At 42.5% G+C, this 24208-nt stretch overlaps 1 protein-coding gene across 2 annotated transcripts in view; it reads left to right on the top strand.

The window, feature by feature from the left end:
* Positions 1–23445, top strand: part of RECK (reversion inducing cysteine rich protein with kazal motifs) — a 62434-nt gene extending 38989 nt beyond the window's left edge. For both annotated transcript variants that reach the window (XM_066627743.1, XM_066627744.1), the window contains 11 exons: positions 1803–2015; positions 6903–7039; positions 11962–12102; positions 12669–12857; positions 14256–14378; positions 14891–15062; positions 16230–16425; positions 17176–17383; positions 19725–19798; positions 20269–20424; positions 21871–23445. In XM_066627743.1, the coding sequence (XP_066483840.1) occupies positions 1803–2015; positions 6903–7039; positions 11962–12102; positions 12669–12857; positions 14256–14378; positions 14891–15062; positions 16230–16425; positions 17176–17383; positions 19725–19798; positions 20269–20424; positions 21871–22083 (1822 nt within the window). In that variant the 3' untranslated portion in view covers positions 22084–23445. The remainder of the gene's footprint in view (positions 1–1802; positions 2016–6902; positions 7040–11961; positions 12103–12668; positions 12858–14255; positions 14379–14890; positions 15063–16229; positions 16426–17175; positions 17384–19724; positions 19799–20268; positions 20425–21870) is intronic.
* Positions 23446–24208: the final 763 nt, after the last annotated feature.

Here is a 24208-nt window from a genome sequence, read left to right as displayed (position 1 = left end):
GCATTTTGTTCTCACGTAGAAACTCATCAGCTGCAAATAACAGAAGAGAAAATGTGCAAATCTTGTTCATATTTTCAAGATATGAGAGAGCCCAATTATTATGCTGGGAGAACCCAATTATAATGGGGGCCAGAAAAATTGCTCCCGGGGCCTGCATTTAGCCTGCGGGCCTTATGTTTGATACCCCTGGTTTAGAGGCTTGCCCCTGCAAAATGTTTCTTCCTTTTACAGGAAGCTCTAAGCATGCAAGCTTATAGCATGTGCAGACAGCCTGAATGCTTGAAGAGACAAGATCAAACATTAACAGGAAGCAGGAAATTTTTACTACAGTGGGGGGGGGGCTGCTTTCTGGAGTGTTTGTTAAGCTCCATGTGAACTGAATCAGGACCATTCTGGTGGCCTTGTGTTCCCCTTTGCCTGGCCTTTGATAAGGGCCAAGGCACATTCACCTGCTTATGCGGAAATGCACAAGTGTGGCTCAGTTTCGCTTTCCATAACACTCCATACATTTTCCTTGTCAGCTTTGAGGGGAGGGACTTCTTTTTCAAGAGGTTTTTGAGCACCTGCGTTCATTGGATTAGGACCATTCTGGTGGTGTTGCATTCCCCTTGGCCTGCCCTTCAAAGTAGGTCAAGAATGTTTATCTACTCATGAGTAAATGCACACATGCTGTTCCTTTTGGTTTCCATAGGGCTCAATACATTTTTCTTTGTCAGCTATCAGCTTGTCAGTTTCACGACCCACCCAAAATTGGGTCATGACCCACTGGTGGGTCCCAATCCACAGTTTGGGAACCACTGATCTAATCCTTCGAGCATTCGGGCTGCCTGCAGCTTGCCTGCACATCGTGCTATAAGCTTGTATGCTTATAGCATCCTATAAAAGGAAGAAACAGTTTGTTGCCATATACCTTTAAACAACATTAATAGTTCGGGGGGGTGGATAACTAAATTCGCTGATACGAGTTGGGGGGATGCTGATATGAACCCTTGCTGGCTTGGATTTTTTTAAAGCAACATGAATTACAGTATCACTTCCATAATGTGTGCTCACAACAGCCACGTTTCAGCCTTATACTTACAAAGCCACCTTTTTTCTGGCAAATTTAGAGAATGACCACTAAACTCATGAAATAGCCAAACATTCTCCTGTCATATAGCAATGGTAAACATCTTGGCCAAAATGCTATGCAAAATTAAGCATGCGTAAATTTGTAGAAATCAGTGTGCTGGACTATGATCTTGACATGTTCACTGTTACAAGCATGTTAGGAATCTATTGCAACTAATTTCACCTTAGAATTTTAAGCTTTGTTCCCCACAATATGTCTAAAAATGTGCAGTCATGTATTATATTTATAATGTTGACGTTCTTTAATCCAAGCCAGTATTTAGAATGTCCTGGGTTAATCATAGGCAAAAGGTCCCTTCCAGAACTGAGACTAGGCCAAAAGGGACAATGAAAATTCTAAAGGAATGTATAGCAGCCTGTTCGTGGCCCTATACAGAGAAAGAACCTCCCATCTTTTGTTAACAGCATTCTGTGACTTAGGGCACAATCCTAACTAGGTCTACTCAGAAGTAAGTCCTGTTCTGTTTAATGGGGCTTACTCTCAGGAAAGTGTGGTTAGGATTGCAGCCTTTGTATCATATACGTAGTTACTGAGAGAATTTAGTCAGTATTATGATCATTAGAGCCCAATCCTATGCATGGAAGTCTGCAAGAGCATTAATATTAAATGCAAGAGCAGCTCTTCTTTCCCCCCATTTCTGTATAAATGTATATTGCATTTTTCTTTGAAGACCAACGGAACTCTTCAGGAGCTGCAATCCCCAATCAGACCAAGGAGCCATGAATGACATGAAACTTTGGGAGAAAGGGAGCATTAAGATGCCATTTATAAATATTCCTGTTCTTGATATTAAAAAATGCCAACCAGAAGTGTGGAAGGCAATTGCTTGCTCGTTGCAGATTAAACCTTGTCACAGTAAATCTAGAGGAAGCATTATTTGCAAGTAAGTACGTTTTTAACATTCTAACTCAGTATCTTTTCTGTGCATATATTCCTTTTAAGTGAAGCTGTTTGTAGCCTTGTAAAAATTCTTATTTAAAGAATGAAAGAGACAAAAGACAAAATGTGGTACATTCCTGTGTACTGCACTGCCTTCTCTTCCTGGTATCAAAATACTTTGAACCTATGTTATTCTAAAGCTGAGCTGAAACCCATCTTGGGATCAATTCAGGCATCATACCAAATCATAATTAAGGAAGCTTAACTATGATTTGGTATAATGTTTGAATTAACATTAATAGTTATGGCCATCACCTCGAGAGGCTGCTGCATAGCAAAGACAAAAGTGCTGAAAGAACACAAAATGAAATGGGAGAAATGATTCTAAACCTGGCTGCATGTTATAATCGAGTTTCAGAGGTTCCTTTTTTGTTTTCAAACAGGGTGAACATAACACTGTTATGCACCCATGTTTGAATTTCTTTTTGTTTTGTCCTTTTTTTTTCTTTTTTTTTTTTGAAAATATTATTTGGGCCCACAGTCCTCAGATAAGCCCTAAAGGGTAAAGGCCAGGAAATGATTGATGTTGGCTGCAGGGAGTCAAATCAAATCCAAACACTGGTTCAGGGAGTTTCTCTTTACATGAACTAGAACTGAACTCAAATCTAAAATTACTTGGTTACCTTGAACCTGAACTGAAACCCCCAACTGAACCCATTAACCTTAACATGATAACTTGTTCAGTATAAATAATCCTTATTTTGCATCTGTCCTCTCCCATAAGGGGAAGATGGCCCAACTTAACAGTTGCACTAATGAAGAACTGGAAGCACTATGGCACAGAATAGGTAAAGAAAATGGTCAGGGAATACCTGCAGCGCAATCCTATACATGTTTACTCAGAAGTAAGTCCCACTGTGTTCAGTGGGGCTTACTCTCAAGTGTGTAGGACTGCAGCCCTAGTTACTTTAAAAGAGTTCAAGTCTCTAAGACCAGATGAGCTACGGCTTGGAATACTGATAGAGCTGATGTATATGATTTCTGAGCTGGTGTCTGTGATCTTTGAAGACTTGTGGAGAATGGATGAGGTGCCTGAAGACTAGAGATGAGTAAATGTTGTCCTGATCTTTGAAAATGGGGGAAAAAATGATTCAGGAAATTACAGACCAATTAACTTGACATCAGTTCCCAGAAAGACTCTGGAATGGCTTATTAAGCAGAGCATCTGTGAATGCTTAGAATGTAATAGAATGATTTCTGGAAGCCAGCTTGAGCTTGTCATGAACTAGTTGTGCCAGATGAATTTCATCCTCTTTCTGTCTCTTCTTTGATGGCTTTGGTTTCGTAGGCCATGGGAACACTATAGACACAGTGTACCTAATTTTCAGCAAAGCATTTGACAAAGGGCCCGATTGAAACCAGGCCTTGGGCTGGCGCATGTCCCTTGCGCCATCCCAAGGCTGTCGCGAAAGTGCTGTAAAGCACTTTCGCGATGACCTAAGTGGGGTTAGGCTGGCACACAGACATATACTGGCCTTCCCACGATGACACAGGTGCTGGGAGCCAGATAGGTTGCGCCTCCTGAGAGGGGAGGAGGTGGGGAGGAGGTATTTTGGGGCGGGGGGAGGGCAGGTGTTCCTGGGGGTGGGCAGGGAGCAGGAGGTGGGGCGAGGGGTAGTCCTGAGCTGCTCGGATTTGCACTACTGCTTGAGGTAGTGCAGATCCGAGTAGTCCCAATGGGGCTGCTGCGGCTTTACCTTGGGTAAGGGGAAGCGATTCCCCTTGTCCCGGATTGAGCCACTTGCAACCCCAATCCTGCCTTGGATGCAGCGCAGGCCCACTGCCCTGCCTACTCCAGTGCAGCTTTGGATTGAGCCCAAAGACTCCTATTATACCTGTGTTGATAAATGTGGACTAGATGGGTACTATTATTAGCTGTATTCAAAATTGGTTGAACAGCCATTCCTAGCAAATGCTATTAAATAGATTTATAACTCTCACCAAATTATCTAATGGAATGCCTCTGGGCTCTTTGGGCCCTGTGCTGATCAATATTTTTATAAATGATGTGGATGAAGGGGTAGAACGGATGCTTATCAAATTTGCAGATGACACAAAGCTGGGGGAGATATATAACATCCTGAATGATCAAACTGGTTTTTAAAATGATCTTGACAGTCTCTACCATTGGGCCCATACCAACATGATGAAGTTCAGTAGATACAAATATAAAGTCCTGCGTGCAGGAACACTATCAGGAGGAGGGAAACCTGACTTGACAGAAGCATGTGTGAAAAATATCTGTTTTGCATTTCAATCCTATGCATGCCTAGTCAGAAGAAAGTCCCACTGAATTCAAAGGGACTCCCAAGTAGGGGTGTGTAGGATTACAGCCTTAGTGGACCACAAGCTGAAAATGAGTCAGAAGTGCTATGCGACTGTTAAAACAGTAAATGCATTGGTGGGCTGCATTCTCAGACTCCTAGGTTCCAGATCAGAAGAAGTAATATTCCACTCTATGCCTCATTTGGAGTACTGTATCTAGTTTTGGGCACCACATTTTAGAAAGGACATTGATAAGATGCAGTTGGTTCAGAGAAAGGCAGCTGAGATGGTGAGGGGACTGGAAACAAAGTTCTATGAGGAATTGTTAAAAAAGCTTGGTATGTTTAGTTCGGAGGAAAGAAGACTAAGGGAAGATATGATAGCTGTCTTCAAGTATCTAAAAGGCTATTATACAGAAAAAGAGAAAGTCTTGTTTTCAGTGGTTCCTGAAGGCAGGACTAAAACCAATGGGTTGAAACTAGGCTAGACATTAAGAAGAATTTCCTAACTGTAAGAGCTGTCTGGCACTGGAATGACCTGGCTTGTGCAGTTGTGGCCTCTCTTGCATTGGAGGTCAAGCAGGCTGTATGGCCATCTGTTTGTGATACTGTTGTTCTTTGGGCTGAGGGCAGAGGGCTGAAATAGACCTCAAAGCTTATTTCCAACTCTAGTATTTTATGATTTGACATCCTTGCTCGGAACATAGAGGCCTTCCTTCAGAGCAGTGTTTCTCAAACTGTGGGTCAGGACCCACTTGGTGGGTCTTGAGCCAATTTCTGGTGGGTCCCTATTCAATATTTTATTTTTAATATATTAGACTTGATGGTTTTTGACTGCATTTAGGGAGGTGTTACAGACCTGTACTTTTAACAATCTACTATGTATATTCTTTTAACAATGATAGTAAATGGGACTTACTCCTGAGTAAGTGTGGGTAGGATTGCAGCCTAGGATTGTTAAAAATTTTCCTGGTTGATGATGTCACTTCCAATCATGACATCACTTCCAGTGGGTCCTGACAGATTCTCATTCTAAAAAGTGGGTCCTGGTGCTAAAAGTGTGAGAACCACTGCTTCAGAGTTTGGCCTTGTGTGCAAAAAGGAACTTCTTCCACAGGAGGAAGAAAACTTTAGAGTACAACCCATTGTGAAATTATACAGGTGGGGCGTCTTTATCTGTGGATTTGGGACCTGCAGTTTTACCTCACTGAGAGTCCCCATTGCACTGATCTCCCACCTGCTGTCCTCTGAACACAACTGGAGCTCTGCTCCAGTCGTACTCGGAGGCCCTTCTAAGGCCTCCAGAAGACTGAAAATTGGCACTTCTCGTTTTCAGCCAGAAACCAGAAGTGTCAATTTTTGCCCTTCTGTAGGCCTTCTGAGGGTCAGGGAGGTCGTGTGTGGTCCAGGAACTGCGGATACTGTGGCACCATCTGTGGTATGTTATACTGTACTTTGTGGAGTTATAGTAATGTGTTGTTATACAACACTGACATATATGAGTTTGGACAACTTTGCATTGCATTTACATTAAGTCAGTTTTATGTAAGGTGGAATCTGCTCACCTTATCTGCCCCTTGTTTCAGTGGGCTTTTGAAATAATATAGGAAAAGTGAAGCATGCTGGGATTGCTCCCAGTGCACTCCGCTGCAGCACTTGTGTTTTTTTCTATAGGTGCACCAAAGCGCACTCTTGTGGAGTTCATCACAGACACAACCTTGGTCTGAGTCACAGAGGGGGGAGACAAACAAGAAAGTGGATAAAGCTGAATTAACCTAAGTTGAGGCTTCTGTAAATCAGAGACCTGCTGTTATAGCATATTATCATTTCCAGTGGCTATTACTGCTTTCTTGTCTATTTTTTTTAACTCTCTTTTGGGATCAGGGAACCATTTATCAATTTATTTTTTTATGTAAACCAGTGGTTTTCAAACTCTCCTGGAGAATTTGAGCCACTGTAAGTGCTTGTGGGGGTGGGGGGGAGGCAGAGGAGCAGGTGGAAGGCAGCGGTGCGATCCCCAGGATTGCGCCGCTCAGGGGGGCTGCAGGGGCTTGGGTGCACTTAAATGTAATGTAATGTAAAATGTAATAAAAAGTGAATGTAAAAGCGGAGCGATTGCGCCCCGCCTCTGCTAAAGCTTTCACTGCTGCGGGGAGCCCTGCCAAAGGTTCTCACCGGGCTCCCCGCACCCTGGGGAGGCTGCAGGAGGCTTGGGTAAGTGCACCCAAGCCCCTGAGTGGCGCGATCCTGGGGATCGCACCGCTGCCTCCTCCCTGCCTCCAAGCTGCCCCCGCCCCTTAAGAGCAAAGAGGCCAGGGCCCACAGGCTGCGGCCTAGTTTGGAAAGCCCTGATGTAAACCATTTTGTGAACTATTCTTGTTGAAAAGCTGTTTATAATTATTCTTAATAGTAATAATATAGCTAATCCTTACTTTAATTATACCAATGTATAGGTTTATGCTTATTTTAGGAACAATTAGACTTTTTAAAAAATACAAATGCATTTTTTCTTTTTGCTCCAAGTATGGGCTGCTTATGTGATATGTAAATATTTTATTTTTCTGAAGATCAGATTGTGTGGAAATTCTTAAGAAATGTGGAGACTTAAGCAAATTTCCTGAGGGACACATGGCTGAAAGTATTTGTGAACTTCTGTCTCCAACAGATGATTTGGAGACTTGCATACCCTTAAACACATACCTTCGTAAGTACCGAAAAACTGATCCTATATATCAGTATTAAGAAAAAAAATTCCCATAGCATTACAAAAAAGTAATATATTCTATGGATTATCTGCAAAGTATGTGAAAAGATGCCTCTTGTTTTGGTAATTAATGGGGAATTACTCCATAGGGCAGTGGTTCTCTCTGGGAGAGTTTGAGAGCCAGTAAGTCTTTGCAGGGGCGGGGGGAGGAGGCAGCAGGGGTGGGGGGAAGGCAGTGGCGTGATCCCCAGGATCGTGCCACTCAGGGGGCTGCAGGGGCTTGGGTGCATTTACCCAAGCCTCCTGCAGCCTCCCTGGGGTGCACTTTCCCTGCTGCGGGGAGCCCTGCCAGCAGTCAGGCCGGGCTCCCTGCACCCCAGGGAGGCTGCAGGAGGCTTGGGTAAATGCACCCAAGCCCCCGCAGCCCCCTAAGTGGCACGATTCCGGGGATTGCGCTGCTGCCTTCCCTCCACCTTTAGGCTGCCCTGCCCCTTAAGGGGGCAGAGACCAGGGCCCTCAGTCTGGGGCGTCACAACGCCCCAGTTTGAATAGCACTGCCATAGGGGACAAAAGTATTTGCCTAAGGAAGCATTAACTTTGCTTTGTATAGGCTTAATTTTCCCATAGTGTGTATGAAGCCAGATCTGACTAGCTGTGTGATGTTGTAACATCATCATTTTCACTGCATGATTACTGAACTCTGTGAGAATAAAAAAAAAACCATAACCAAAGGGGAAAATGACACATAAGCAGCAGCAAATAGGGGACACATGACAGCAAACAGTGTGGTGGGGGAGGTAACCATTAGCAAAAGTTTGATGGAGCCCTGATTACACAGGCCAACACACATTTTGCTTCCTTAAACGTTACACCAATTCCTGGCTATATTTGGGGTGCCAATTCCAAAAATGGCATCCGTTTTGCCCTATCACATCTAGTTTTGGAGACACGGCATAGTCTCTTTAGTGAATGGTTCAAGCAGCTTCCTCATGAGGAAGTCGCTTGAACCATTCACTAATGAGGCTATACTGTATCTCCAAAACTAGAAGTGACAGGGCAAAATGGATGCCATTTTTGGAATCTGCACCCCAAATTCATATCACACCCCTTTCTGTCCCTCAATTTTGGAGGCCCGTGTTGTTTGAGGTTTATTTTTTTATTTAGTTTTTCTAATAAATTACAACCAAAAGAAACATTTAAAATGAATGTATTTTATCTAATGAGGCCAGTTCTCAAGTTAGGCTGTTGGTATTGAGCCCAGTGCAGTTATCCTGACACACACAAAGTTTGTTACAAAGTTCTGATTTATCATAATCTGGTGTTTTATCTTACAAAATTACTATTCTCACGTGAAGGCAGTGCTCTTTATACTTGGAGACATCCCTATCAATCCAATTGGAAGGCAGGGCCAGCTGATGATTGGAGGAGCCCTCCAAAGCACCTTTGCTACTGTTGGAGATCCAGGTTTGTGGCTGACTCCTCTCCCTTACACGTCACAGAAGAGGAATAGGTCCTGTGCAGATTAGGGACAAAGTGTTTTTCTCAGTAGTCCTAACGCCAATGGAGGTTTGACTTGTTAGGAAGTTAGTTTCCCTCTGATAACTGATACCTCATCATTATCCGCTCACCTTCTCCCATCCTATATAAGCCTCACCCCACCCCCACCCCCCAGGTTGGGCTGAGTTGACTAGAAAAGGAACAAGGGCCCACACATGTTAACTGCAGCTGGAAATATTTATTTACTTACTTATTTATTTAAAAGATTTATCATAGAATCATAGAGTTGGAAGGTGCCTAATAGATTATCTAGTCCTACTCTCTGCCTTAGGTGGGAAATCTTCTTAGAGCATCTCCAACAGGTGCTTGTCGAGCCTCTGCTTGAATATCTCTAGTGAGGGAGAGTCCACCACCTCTCTCAGCAATCTGTTCCACTGCCAAACTGCCCTGACCGTCAGGAATTTTTCCCTGATGTATATTTCCTGATGTAGGTTTCCTGATGAATGTACAGGTTTCCCCTGGTATCCACGAGGGATAGGTTCCAGCTACCACTGAGATACTCAGAAACACGGATAGCAGTGAGCCCTACAAAAAGCAGTTCAGAAATTTCCCCCATCACACAAATGTCTAGATCAGTGGTTCCCAAACTTCTCCTCATTAGTTGGAAACCAAGTAAGGGCCCAATCCTATCCAATTTTCCAGTGCTGGTGCAGCCATACTGATGGGGCATGCACTGCATCCAGTGGTGGGGAGGCAGTCACGGAGGCCTCCTCAAGGTATGGGAACATTTGTTCCCTTACCTCAGAGCTGCATTGCAGCTGCACTGGTGCTGAAAAGTTGGATAGGATTGGACCCTAAGTCTTTGTGGGTGCAGGGGGATGGCAGCAATGTGATCCCCAGGATTGTGCTGCTCCTGGAGACAGAAACTTACCTAAACTTGCCTAACTGCTTCTGAAGGAGCCAGAGTGCTTCCTTAGCTGATGGGTCACAACCCACCAGTTTGGGAACCACTGGTTTAGATAAATGATATGGATAAGATTATTTAAAAAAGCCTTTCTCCCTTAGGATCCGAGGCAGTTTACAGCAGACTCCAACTATTAATAACACATCTAAAACAATAATTAAATTATCTTAAAACAAAATGAATTCCAAAACATCAGCCAAGTAAGCAAAAGGAAAAATGAGAAGAGAATAATAAAGAGATTCCTAATATAACCAACATCAGCTAGCGTCAAGGCCTTCTAAAGAAATATGTCTTGGCCAAATGTCAAAAATGTATGGTGCCTGTCTGGGGAGGTAAGCTTACCTGTGTGCATCATTTCCCATGCAGTGTCTGTTGCACCATCTGTCACTGTGGCTCAGACTGTGATGAATACACTCAGCACCAACCAAAGGTGGGAGATGGAGAAAGAGGGCATCCCTATCACTTCAGCAGTGGCTGCTGTGCTAGAACTGCTGGGATAGGCCAAGGTAGCTGAAAATACCAGTAATGTTGCCCAGGCAATGTAATAGCAAGAGGGCTTGGGCCCAGATATCTTATGAGTAGAGGTGTTTGTTTCCGGTAAGTGGGATAGAGTTACAGCCTTGCTGAACACAATGGGCTTACTTCTGAGTAAGATAAATAACATCATTCTCAAACATCTCTACTTATGAGACATCACCCCTTTTCAGTTTGACCAGAATGAAGCTAAAGAGGAGGTGCCTGGGGCAAGTGAGGAAGGCAGAGAAAGAAATGAGTGAAGGACCTCCACTCAGTACCTCCCTGCCTGTATCTGAGGCCAAGGGCTTGAGATCTTCACATGACCCCGAGAGATACATTGAAAGTGCTGCAGCACCACCTGGTTGGTGAGTTCCTTTTCTTTTGTCAATTAGCATAAAGAGTAGGCCTACATGTTACAATTACTGACTCTGCATTTACCCTCTCAACATATATTTGAGGCAAAACGTTTGTCTCTTTAGACCCATAAGAGTCAGAGGAATAGTCTTAAGAAGATTTCTCTGTCAACCATGGAGTTGATAGAACTCTGCTCCAGGTCCATGACATTCAAGACAATAGCTAGAAGATATGAAGGAGAGGTTGCAGTCATAGCTAGTTGATACTCCACTTTAGGGCACCAAACTCTTTTAGGAACCACTAGAACAGTGTTTCTCAAACTTCACATAAGATTTACTCCTGGGGTAAGTCTTTGCAGGGGCGGGAGCAGAGGCAGCAAAGCAATCCCCTGGATCGTGCCCCTGTGTGGGAAGGGGGGGCTATTTTTCAACTACCCATACATGCTCCCAGGGTCCGGGGGTGTGGGGAGCCCTGCAGAGTGCTTGCAGGGTCCCCCGAGGCTTCTAAACAGTGATCCAAACAGTAATCCAAGCACGATTAAACCGGAAGTGGAACCTTAAAGGGAACGGGGCATCGTTACACAAACTGGTGGGTTGCAACCCACCAGTTTGAGAGCCACTGCACTAGAGGATTGCTCGTGGAAACTAAAAATGAAAAACTCTCCAAGTTGCCAAGGAGGAGGACAAGAAGTTTAAGGCCCAGCAATCCTTTTCGGTTTTCCCCAGTTTAGTCTGAAATATTAGGGAAATGCTATCCTAGAGATGTCAGTCATTTGCTGGTTCTGCTGCCTGATTGGATGGGATACCCTGAAGAATAACAAATGCCCTCTGCCTTCCTCAAGAACAGGAATCTATGATAAGAAAATTACTTTACTTTTGGAAAGGTGGCTTGCTGGCTTTTATACAGAAAACAGGTTAGTGGTTAGTCAAAAATCTGAAGAAGAATCAAGAAAACAAACATGATCCCAATATACTGACATGGAGTACAAGTAAAACACTACTGATCTAACCCAAGATTTAAAAAAAAGGCAGAATACTGGAAATCATATGAAATTGTTTCATGAAATTTTTCAGCACCCAATCCTACCCAATCTTCCAGTGCTGATGGAGCCCTGAGGTAAGGGAGGAAACATTCCCTTACCTTGAGGAGGTCTCCGTGACTGCCCTCCCAATGAAGGATGCAGTGCACACCCCATTGACCTGGCTGCATCAGTGCTAGAAAGTTGGATAGAATTGGGCCCTCAGTGGTTTTGTTTATCAATATCTAATGAATTAAAAATGTGAAAATCTCCCTTCCCAGTCAAATTAGTAATCCTTCTCTGGTTGAAGCAAAGCAGCACAATGCTACTGTTTAAGTCCAATACAGACACTTTTGCAAAACAGGTGCAAAAAAGCTTTCAAGATTTACTGGGATAGGATGGAAAAAATTATTCAACAACAGAGTTTCACTAGCTTAAAACTTATATATAAAGAAAAACAAATTCATTTTTTGAATAGCAGTGGCAGATTTTGTAAGAAAAACAAAGTCACAGCTTTTGTTTTTAAGTATTGTAGATTGTTTGTGCTCTCCTTCCACCACCTCATTTTTTCAGGGCCAAGTACATTAGGTAACATTGTGGAAGATGTGACACACCCTTGTAATCCAAGTCCTTGTGCTGCTAACCAGTTGTGTGAAGTAAACAGAAAGGGGTGCCAGCCTGGAGAACCTTGTCTTCCTTATTTTTGTGTACAGGGTAAGTCAAACCATTGTCTGTATCCTAATTACATTTTAAGTTCTTTTAAAATGCTGGTAGAATTTCGATATGGAAACAATGTTTAGGGTTCTTCCTGTTGAACACAAAGAAAAGATGGCATATTTGATTTCTTTCATATCTCTAATATGCTCCATAAGCTCCCCCAGATATAATGTTCACATTTGTAATCTTTATAGTATGTGTAGTAAGAACATAAGAACAGCCCCACTGGATCAGGCCATAGGCCCATCTAACCAAGCTTCCTGTATCTCATAGTGGCCCACCAAATGCCCCAGGGAGCACACAAGACAACAAGAGACCTGCATTCTGGTGCCCTCCCTTGCATCTGACATAGCCCATTTCTAAAATCAGGAGGTTGCACATACACATCATGGCTTGTAACTATAATTACATAGTTTATTATAGTTATTATAGTTTGTTATAGTTATTATAGTTTATTATATTATAGTTATTGTACTTATTACAGTTGTTGTATGTATAGGCCCTCAAAGAATTAAAAACAATTGCCTTTAATTAATTCAATAATTCTTGTCTTCTTTGCATAGGCTGCAAGTTAGGTGAAGCTTCTGATTTCATTGTTCGCCAAGGTACACTTATCCAGGTTCCATCATCTTCAGGAGATGTTGGTTGCTATAAAATTTGTACATGCGGGCAGAGTGGACTGTTAGAAAATTGTATGGAAATGCATTGTGTAGACATCCAAAAGTCATGTATTGTTGGAGGGCAAAGAAAAAGTAAGTATTAAAGAAGATTACCGTGCTCTAAATATCCACAGATTTAGGTATTTGAAAGATGTACACAGCAAAGACTGTACATGACGATAGTTTCATTATGGGATTTTAGATTTCTGCAGCATTAGAAGACAAATTATGATTAGAACTGCCTGTATCCAAACCAAAGGCTGTGATCCTAAACATCATTGAATAAGTTCCATTTAAACAAGTCTGTCTTAATTTTATGTTGTATGCTAATAGCCCAATCCTACGTAAACCCCTGCAATGAGGAAGCATCGCCAGCATGGACTACTCTGCATCCTGCATGAGTGTTTAACTGGCAGAAAGTGTCAGGGTCAGGTAATGTTTCCCATTGTTCTGGGATAAGCCACAGCTGTGCAATGGGTCAACTAGGACCTGCGTCAGCAATATCACTGGCTCAAGTCCAAGTTGATCTGTGTTGCCAGATTTCTCTTTTTAAAGAGAACAAGTGATAGCTGCAGGGGGCCTTGTTCAATCTCTACTTTAACCCTCCCTCCTTATCTACTTGGTAGTGGTAAAAGGTGGCTGGGTTTTGTTTTTCCTTTGTTGGAGTCATATCCGTTGGTGACCACTTTTTATCATACAGTATTAATGCTCTGCTGTGCCTCACAAAATCTCAACTCTACCCGTGCCCAGTCAGTCTTGGCCACACTGATTGCTTCCTTCATCCTCTCCCTCCCTTCTGCCCCCAAGAATCTCCAGATTTTCAACGTTATCCAATGTTACTGAGCTGTTGGTTCTCCCCATTGCCCCAATAAGTGGTTACTATTTTCCAAGTTATTGAGCAGCTTAGGTTGTCCAAGCATCTTCCATTGCTTGCTTGTTTTGCCAATGTCTTCTGCACCTGCTTCAAAACCCCAACCAAGTCAGTTCGTAGGTTAGTTGTTCATAACTTGACCATCTGGATCCTTCTATATGTATTCTTGCTTAGCTTGTTTTATATCTGCCTGCTTGTTTTACAAAATATAGTTTGTTTGTATAACTTCTTGTTAATTTAGTTTAAAAAATATGAAATGAGTTTGTTGTGTAACTAGAATCTTATGTATGTTTCCTCAGAAGCAAGTTCAATTTAGTTAAATGGAACTTACTCCCAAGTAAGTGTGCACAGTCTATAAAGCAAAACTGTGCAAATAACATATATTGAGGGCTCTTCCAAAAATTTCAAGAGGGAAATGAATTATTATTATTATGCCCAGGTTCATTCCCTTTATGATGGGAATAGAGGTTTGATTAGAGAAAACTGAACTACTAATTCGTAGGCCAGTATTTCATAGTAAAGGTGCATCTTTACTTACATTTATATGTATGTGCATATTTATATATATGTGCATTTGAAATACAATAACAGATACATTAATGCTGTTCTTTTATTTTAAGGTCATGGGACATATTTTCATATAGATTGCAACGTCTGTTCTTGCTTTGCTGGGAATTTGATATGCTCTGCTCGTCAGTGTCTAAATGAAAACAGTTTGGATGATGAGCGTCACATGTTTACAGGTAGAATTTTCAAGTCACCGTCATTTTAAAGTGATTTGGTTGGTTGGTTGCATTTATATCCCACCTTTCCTTTTGAGAAGCTCAGGGTAATACACATGTTGTTCTCTTCCCCTTTTATCCTCACAACAACCCTGGGAGGTAAATTAGACTGAGAGACATTGACTGGTCCAAAGTAATGCAGTGAGCTTCATGATTGAGTGGGGATTTGAATCCAGGTCCTTATCTCCCACTCTAACCCAGTGGTTCCCAATCTGTGCATCATCATGCCCTTAGGCATCATGAGGCACTTGTCAGGTCATCATGGGTTCCCTGCTACCTGGCAGCGAGACAGTGGCAGGAGTCTCCAGACAGCAGTAGGAGGATCACAGGCAGGCAAACCGTGGTTTCAGTCTGTGTTAGAGTTAGAGTCTTTCAATTAGGCATTTACCCCAGCCATTAGAAGCACAGATCCCAAAATTCCAGCTACTTTTATGTGGATTTGCAAATTTCTAATAACATTTTTACTTTTTCAGGTCTGCCGTGTAACTGTGCTGATCAGTTTGTCCCAGTATGTGGTCAGAATGGACGCACCTATCCAAGTGCATGTATAGCACGTTGTGTTGGACTTCAGGACAATCAGTTTGAATTTGGGTCCTGCATATCCAAGAACCCTTGCAACCCTAATCCCTGCCTAAAAAATCAGAGGTAAGTGTGATGAACATAAGAACAGCCCCACTGGATCAGGCCATAGGCCCATCTAGTCTAGCTTCCTGTTGCTGGACTACTAAATGCCCCAGGGAGCACACCAGATAACAAGAGCAGTTATGGTATCTGCTTATGAAACAGTTATGGTTCACTGTGGAGGATTTCCCCTCAAATGCTTCAGGTTCCAAGGGAGCTAGCCAATTAGAGAGCTGGTGGGTGGTGCTAAAGAAAAGGTCATCAGGCCCGAAGAGACTCTCTCTCTTTCCTGTGCACTTCTGATTGAACAAGACAGGGAGATTCCACTCTCTGGGGAGCAAAGTGGAAAGCTGTTGGGGAGAGCCCCCCAGGCACATAGAAAGGGACCAAGTAATAGCCAGAGACCATTAGGCTATGTTAATGCTGGGCTGTCCTCCTCTCCAGATGTTAGAAGCTCTTGGTTAGGTCAGGATAGGCCAAGTTGTGATTCAGGTTCTTGGCTTAGAGTCCAGTAGGGCGTACGCATGCAAGTCTTTTCTGCAGAGCCAGCACCAGTTAGGGCAGGGGTGTAAAACGTAAGGCCCAGGGACTGGATGTGGCCTGCAGAAGCTTTTTATCTGGCCCTTGGACTCTCAACTGCTGAGCAGTGCTGAGATGTTGCTGCTGAAAGGGCAGCCTGCATGGGCTTTCCCATATCTTGAAATATGATCAAGAGTTGCATATTTTCTGTCATTTGCAGCTCATGTGTTCCTAAGTGAGAAAAAGTGCTTATTTCTGGAGGCATTCTGGTGGAGGGAGTGGGGTGGGAAGGAGGAGGGACCAGTGGAGCTTTGCTCCACCGAATCCAGAGCCTCCATGTTGGGCTGGCCGCCCAACATGGAGGCTCTGAATCCTATGCCGACCCTCTGTTTATGCTTCCTGGGATATCCTCACAGGAAGTAGCTTTTCAACCGTGTCGTCTTAGTCCCTGAAGGCAGGACCATAAACTACAAGCCAGGTAGGAATTTGCTTTTATACAGTGCTTACAGCATTTTAATGTCACTGGATACCTAATTTACAAAAAAATTGGCGCATATATTTTTCTACAACTCTTTTTGAAAGCCAGAACTAGCTTGCCTTTACATGAAATTATTGAATTTTGTGTTTTCCTTCTTAGGACATAACTTTATGATTATCTGTTTTTTTATCTAGATGTACACCAAAGCCACAGGTTTGCTTAACTAGTTTTGAGAAGTTTGGATGTAATCAATATGAATGTGTGCCCCGCCAATTTAGTTGTGGTGACCAATTGCGAGATCCTGTTTGTGACACAGAAAATATAGAATATAACAATCTGTGTACTTTGCACCAAAATGGAAAAAGTGTATCATACAAAGGTCCATGTCAGGTATGCAATAATTTTTCCATTATTTTTCAAAATAAAATATGCTTATCATTAATGCTGTTAAGGTCAGATCTAATCAAATAGTTCTCTTCCCTCCCCCTTCCCACATGCCTACTAGTTTCTGCCTGAAATTGACAGGGGTTTATGGGTTAAGTAGGATTTTAGTCACTGGGCCTGGAGTGGGCCATGTAAAATGGTCTTATAAGTTGCCATGGAGAATGGCTAAATATTATTATTATATTAGTAATAGTATTTATATACTGCTAAATATATATAAAAGTGTGTGTGTGTGTGTGTGTGTGTGTGCGCGCGTGCATACCTCTTACTCAGTTAGAAGGGGTACCATTAGACTTTTAAGAGTTATATATTCAATACAATTGTCACTGTGTCTAGAGTCTTTTTTAATCGTATGAAAGCTTAGAAGATAAATCACTGTGGCATTATGCAAGACTTTGTTCAAAAGTTGCACATTAGTGTAGCACATTATTTTTCGTTTTATGGTTTACATGTGACTGTTTCGAGGCTGTTGATGCTTGATGCTGGTATTAACTTCACTGGGTACCAAGTCTGGTTATCTTGTCCATAAATTGGTTTGATTTAAGAATTAAGTGGCAGAAGAAAGCTGTGAACATGGTAGTTTGGGATAGTTTTAATCTACCTTGTCAGTAAATAAATAAATAAAAAACACTCTGTATGTAATTTGCAAGGAACTGTAAATCTCGTTGGTAATTACTACTTCATTCCTTTTTTCAGTCCTTTTGCAAGTCAGTAGAGCTGGTATGTGGCCAAAACGGGGAAACGTACAGTAGCGTATGTGCTGCCTACTCTGATCGTGTTGCTGTAGATTACTATGGAGCTTGTCAAGCTGTAGGACCCCTTGCTGACTACAGTTTTCAAAGAGAATGTGTGTCTGTTCAATGTTCCCTTCCAGCCATTGGATACAAGCCAGTTATCCCACCTGGTGAGAATACTGATTGTTATTAATGCTCAGATGAGGTGTTTGAGAACACCTGAAAACTGTTCATCGATAAAAAGTGGGTTAGGCCCTATTGCATAAAGAATCTTGTTTTAGATCTTACATACATGCGTTAGAATTCCTGATGGAAGACCTGGTCTTAACAGATCTTAAGTATATCCACTACTATTCACTTTTCACTTCCTGTTTTGGTAGATATGTGTATCTATGTAAATACCTGCTTTCCAGCAGAGTCTTCTGTTTCTCTCGCATCACCTATTGAGGACATTGGGTACAGTTGTCTTGTCACAGTAATACCCACTACTATATAAACCCCATGCTTCAAGTCTAATAATGGTATCCGACAGATGCAAAGAGAATGCAAGCTTTGCGAACCAACACTATGTAAATTTGACTGTGTAAAACTGTGTAAAATCAAATGCTGGTTTACTTTAAGATACAGATCTTAGAAAAGAAATAATTGTAGAATAGTCTATTATCACACAGTGCAGAATTAATTTATGGAATGAAGTGCCACCAGATGTGAAAATGGCCACTAATTTAGATTAGCATTTCCCAAACCGTGGCCGTGATCCACTGGTTTCACTCATGCTTAGCCCTTCCACCCACGCTTGCTCCAGTTTGGCTCCAAATTATAGTCATTCCAGAAGCCTGATTAGTCACTGGGAGGATGCGGAGGCCTTTTCTGTGTCACACCGGGCTGGTGACCCTCAGAATGGCCTGCAGAAGCCTCAGAAAGTCATTTCTGACTTTCTTCTGAAAACAGGAAGTTGGTTTCTGAGGCCTGCAGAGGCCAGTAGAATGGATTGCCAGCCCGGTGTGATTCAGAAAAGCTTGCCCACCCTCCTAGTAAGTCATTCCCATGTTATGACCCACCATGAACAATGAGGTGAGTCACAGTGCTGAGAAGTTTGGGATGGTTTTGATGGTTTAATGGTTTAAACAGTGGATTAACAGTTTAAACAGTGGATTCAACCTATTCTTCTTGAATTTATTTGCCATCTATGATGGTTATGTAGCATGTACAGGTATAACCTAATTATCCATGGATTTTTCACCTGCAGTTTTATCTCAGTGTGATGAGAAGGGCCCTTTAAATCAAAGGAAAAAAGACTAACAATAGCCTCGTTAATGGGGGAAAGGGAAACCGGTAGACAATCCATCAACCATTCTCTCTCCAGGCACTTAGAACAGCTTGACTCCCAGACAAGTGACGCCTCCCTTCCCCCTGAGCATGTGAAAAAATGCAAGATTATCACCATTCTATCCCTGTACTGGACTCCTGGAAGGGAGGGGTCACTGCCTCAGTGAAGCCTTTCTAAGCACCTGAAGAGACTGATTGCCTCTGTGTACATTACAAAAGATCAGCAAGGCTGTTTTTAAATCACTGAGCAAAAGGACATTGTTTTTTAAAATGGATTTGCTTTAGTGCTATTTTTTGCCATCCAAGTGAGTTCTGGGAATGGAACCCTTGTGAATACCCAGACTCAGCCTGTATGTTCAGGTGCAGCATGCTGCTAAATATTAGAGGAAGTAACAACAGCAGAAGTCTATTGCTTTCATGTCTTACTTTTAGGCTTCTTAGAAGGCCCCCCTATCACACTCAGGTGTATGCCTTTGCATTCCCACTTCCCCTGAGTACTCCTGCAAACTATTACTGCAAATCAGGATCAACCTGCCATCTGCAATCCTGGTTTGTTGGGAGTACTCAAGCCACTGTTTCCCAGTCTGGACACAAGTGGTTTACCTTACCAGGAAGCATATATTGAGCCAGGCATGCAAGAGATGGAGGAAAGCATGTGGTGCATTCCTCATCCAACCGTAGTTTCTTCAACCAGAAATATTAATTAATTAATTAATTAATTAATTAATTAATTAATTAATTAACTAATTAACTAATTAACAGTATTTATATACCGCTTTTCAACTGAACATTCACAAAGCGGTTTACAGAGAAAAATCAAATAACTAAATGGCTCCCTGTCCCAAAAGGGCTCACAATCTAAAAAGATGCCAAGGAATACCAGCAGACAGCCACTAGAACAGACAGTGCTGGGGTGAGGTGGGCCAGTTACTCTCCCCCTGCTAAAAAAAGGAGCACCCACTTGAAAAAGTGCCTCTTACCCAATTAGCAGGGGTTAATGTGTGTGTGATATGTGATACTGGTCTAGACAGACCTTCTGTGTGATCCAGAAGAGCTCTTCTTAGTTCCTCTGTGGCATTGCACATCACTTTCACAAAGTGAGCATCCTATGTTTGAATGAGCCACAAAGTAATATGTGCCTTTTAGAAATACGCATGACTTATGTCTGCCTGTCTTGCGCAGGAGCCTGCTGTCCTCTTTATGCCGGAATGCTGAGGGTCTTGTATGACAAAGAGAAGCTGGATACCTTTGCCAGAGTAAGTAGCTCAACCTTCCTAATTAAGATTTTGAAGCATTATGGTTGCAATCAAGCACATAATTATGTATATGTAGATATTCAGTGAAATGTTTAACACTGCACTGGAGAGTGAATACAAACAGTCTTTTACCAGGTAGTACTGTGAGCTTCAACCAAAAAAGGAAGGTTTTTGCACCTGCAGAGTATGACTTTTGCAACAAATGAATTAATATACACTCTAGAATAAATATATATAGCTATTCAAGCTGGCTATATGGTGTGTATATGTGATCACTTGTATGCCAGACATCTTTACCATTATCCGGGAGCAAGGAGAATGTTAATTTTTTCCCCAGATGTCCATTTGACAAACCTCTGTTTTCAGAAGGAAAAGATATATTTCCCAGCCTGCTATTAATTTTTGACCTCTAAAGTATAGAAATACAATTTTGTAAAATTTCATAAATTCAGAGTTTGATTTTCTTGCAGATAACTAACCAAAAACCAATCACTGTACTTGAAATACTTCAAAAAATTCGCCTCCACGTTTCTGTGCCACAGTGTGATGTTTTTGGGTACTTCAGCATAGAATCTGAAATTGTGATTCTCATCATACCTGTTGATCAAAACCCAAAGTCTCTTCAGGTATAATTTATTATGCAATTCTTTGCCTATTTATTGTGTTAGGTATAAATATTTTCTGTATATTTTTTAACTGAAAGGCTGATAAAACATTGCAAGTAAGAACAAAATTGGGTTACAGTGTACAGTATTATGCATGATGGCTCAAATGTTAACAGATTATAATAGGGTGGTACCTTTGTTTTTAAGAGATATTGAAACTTTAGAAAAGGAAAGTTTCAATGAAGGACATTCTCAAGTCTTCAGGAGAGCACTTCTCTTTTGAAACAGAGGCAAAACTTTTGCATAAACTCCTAAAGGGAGGAGTTTTTCTGACCCCTCCTCCCCCTGCCAGACTGAACTGGAAAGAACAGCAGAAACTGTTCAACCTGTCAATTATAATTTTTTTTTTTTTTAAAGCAAGCAAACATGAAACTAAAGTGAAAGCTTGCTTGGTAATTTCTTTTAAAAAAACAAGCTATCAGGGAAAAGGAAGACAGAAAAGGAAGGCATTGCCAAGGGTCCTTGCCTACATGTACCGTAACAGAAACTTTTAGATGAACTGGTTCCATGTATATATAATGGCAGGAAGAATGCCTTTTGGGACCCATGGAGATCAGGAGTGCACAATAAGACACCCAACCCACCCCTTGGAGTCACTCACAAATTTTGGGGCTATAAAAAAGCAATGCCATGCCAAGGTGGATTCTGTTTTGACCAGGAATCTTATGGCACTAATACCCTTCTCCAGAAGATGGTCTTGCAAAAGGCAAACATTGATTTTATGGTACCTGGTAAACGTGTTCAACCAGATTCCACATCGCATCTCTTCATATCTCCTCAAGTTAAGAACTACCCATACAAGTTGCTAGTGTGGCTATCCCTGAAATGCAACAAGCCATAATCTCTACCAAGAACTGTTTCCTCAGCCTCTCATAGGCCAAAATAACACAGGGCCAAATCCTATCCAGTTTTCCAGCTCTGGTGCAGCTGTGCCGACAGGGCTCATGTTGCATCCTGCAGGAGGGGGACAGTCATGGAATGTTTGTTCCCATTGTTTGGTACTGCATTGAGGCTGCACTGGCACTGGAAAGTTGGATAAGATTGGGCCACAGTCTCCAAGTCACCTCGAGATTGGAGATTTTGATACTTGCTTTCTTGTTTAAGGTATTGTCATAGAAGGACACAGTGTCAGAATTTCAAAAGGCAACTGTACTGTCCAAGTTTTTCACACATCCAACTTATGCTAGTAGTTTTTCAGTTGACGAACTGGCTTTGGTCAAAAACACAGTAAGGATACTTGGGAAGCCCCTTGAGAAGAGAGGCTAATATAAGAATTTTAACCTTGTTGCAAGAGGCGGCCTCCCAAAGATCTAGGAGCACTCTCAATAAGTTGGGGACAGGGCAGAATAACAGAAAAAATAAAACAGCTGTATAAAGATTTTACAGTCCATTCTTATCTTTTCCTAGATTGAAGCCTGCAATAAAGAAGCAGAAAAAATAGAATCGCTGATCAACTCTGACAGTCCTGCTTTAGCATCCCATGTTCCACTCTCAGCACTTATAGCAGCCCAAGTGGAAGTTTCATTCAGGGTATCTACCTCTAGTCAGGTTATGCCAGCATTGAACATATTCTTCTGGAGCCTTGTGCTCACTTTCCTAGCTGCAGTATATAACACGTAGTGGCATTGAAAAGTATATAACTGCTTGAATAGGGTTTTTTTTTTGTTTTTTGCGACAGACATTCAGAACTGCTGATGTAATATTTAATGTAATATACATCTTATATCTAAAAGAAAACCACATGGCCAGTGTGATTGTTCCACACGGTGCCAGTGAAAATTTTTTCAATATTAGCATATTATTTGGCACAGTCTAAAGGACACCCCTCTAAGAAACAATCAACTAAATTGGGCACCTGCAATTTATAGTAGAGAGAGGTTTTTTGTTTTTGTTTTTTTAAGAATTGAAGATATTATGCTAGAGTCAGCATGGTACCTATTGAATACACTCTTGTTTGTTTTCTCCAACTCACATCTTTGTTCAGAAAGATGTGGGAGAGATGTTTGCTTTCTGACAGAGATTATTATCAGGACCTAAGTAACCAGTTACACCACAGGCAATGATGGTTCTTGCATAGTGCAATCGACTCTCAGACTATACATTCTTTTTGGTCCTCAGCTTAGGCTGCAACTGAGAACAAAAAAGACAGTGGGATTTAAGCTGCCTGACTGCAAAATTCGTCATGTAGACTGATCCTATGCCTGGCAACTTAGAAGTAAGCTCCGCTACTTCATAGTGCTCTGCTCACTTCCAAGTAAGTGTGCGTAGAAGGAAAGACTTTCAGCAAAATCCTATTCTTGTCGTTTCAGAAATAAGTCTCATTGAATTCCGTGGAGCTTACTCCCAGGAAAGTGTACAGCATTGTAGCCTTTGAAAAAGTTTGTAATGCTTTGGTTCTGGCTTGAACTAAAGATAATTTTGCATAATAACCTGTAGTGCAGGGCTTCTCAAACTAGGGCAGGGGTGTCCAAAGTTTTTGGCAGGAGGGCCACATCATCTCTCTGACACTGTGTTGAGGGCCAGGGGAAAAAAGAATTAATTTACATTTGAAATTTGAATAAATTTACATAAGTTTACATAAATGAATATATTAAAGATGAACTTATATGAATGAATGAAGGTCTTGCAATAGCTCAAGGCCTATAAAAGACCTTGCACAAAGCAAGGCTGGCCTTTCCTTTGCTGTGGCTACTGCATCACAGATGTGAAACAGCAAGCAGTGGTGGAAGCCCTCATCCCACAGCTCACGCGAGAGGTCAAACAGTTGCCCTCACGCTGAGAGCAGCTGTGTTGGGCCAGTGAGGGCTCCAACAAATCTCCAGAGGGCCAGAGGCTCATTAGATGCTGAGGGCTCCCAGCGGGCTGCATTGAGAGGCCTTGAGGGTGACAAGTGGCCCCAGGGCCAGGGTTTGGGCACCCCTGAACTAGGGCATTGCAATGCCCCAGCCTGAGGGCCCTGGCCTCTGCACCCTTAAAGGGCGGGGGCAGGGGGGAGGCAGTGACACGATCCCCAGGATTGCATCGCTAAGGGGGGGTGCAGGGACTGGCATGCACTTACCAGTCCCTGCTGCAGCCTCCTGGGGGTGTGGGGAGCCCTGTGTGACCATCCTCAGGGCTCCCCAGCCTTCTAAAAGTGAAAGTGGAGTGATCATGCTCCACTTCCGGTTTTGCGGAGGCGGAGCGCAATCGCTCCACTTTCACTTTCTGGAGGCTGGGAAGGCTGCAGCAGGGACTCATAAGTGCATGTCAGTCCCTGCACCCCTGTTAGTGATGCAATCCTGGGGATCGCATCACTGCCTCCCCCTGCCCCCGCAAAAACTTATTGCAGCTCAAACTCTCCCAGAGAGTATGAGAACCGCTGCTGTAGTGTGTAGGAAAAACTATATACAGGTGTGCCCCCTTATCCACAGTTGGTTCTGTTATGGAAACCCCTGCAGATAGCCAAAACCCCATCCCTGTGGTTAGTGAACGCATGTCCCCGTGGTCTGGGCCATCTAGAGGCGAGGGGAGCCCGTCTCCCTTCCCCTCCATAGGGGCTTATGGGGACCCCCCTGTACAGAGGCCTCTGGAAGCATAGAAGGGGATGTATTTTCATCCATATCAAAAAGTGGGTTGGAATGTGCACCTTCACCTGCACTATGCCTCTGGGATAGCTGAAAATGCATGTCTCCACCGGTTTGCACCTACATCTACTCATGTAAGGTCAGCTTACATGCAGTGGTATCCAGGGCTGACCTGTGTGCAT

Source organism: Tiliqua scincoides, chromosome 5, assembly GCF_035046505.1.
Source record: "Tiliqua scincoides isolate rTilSci1 chromosome 5, rTilSci1.hap2, whole genome shotgun sequence".
Lineage (NCBI taxonomy): Eukaryota > Metazoa > Chordata > Lepidosauria > Squamata > Scincidae > Tiliqua > Tiliqua scincoides.
Note: the sequence above shows the minus strand (reverse complement) of the source record. Positions and strands in the feature narration are given on the sequence as shown.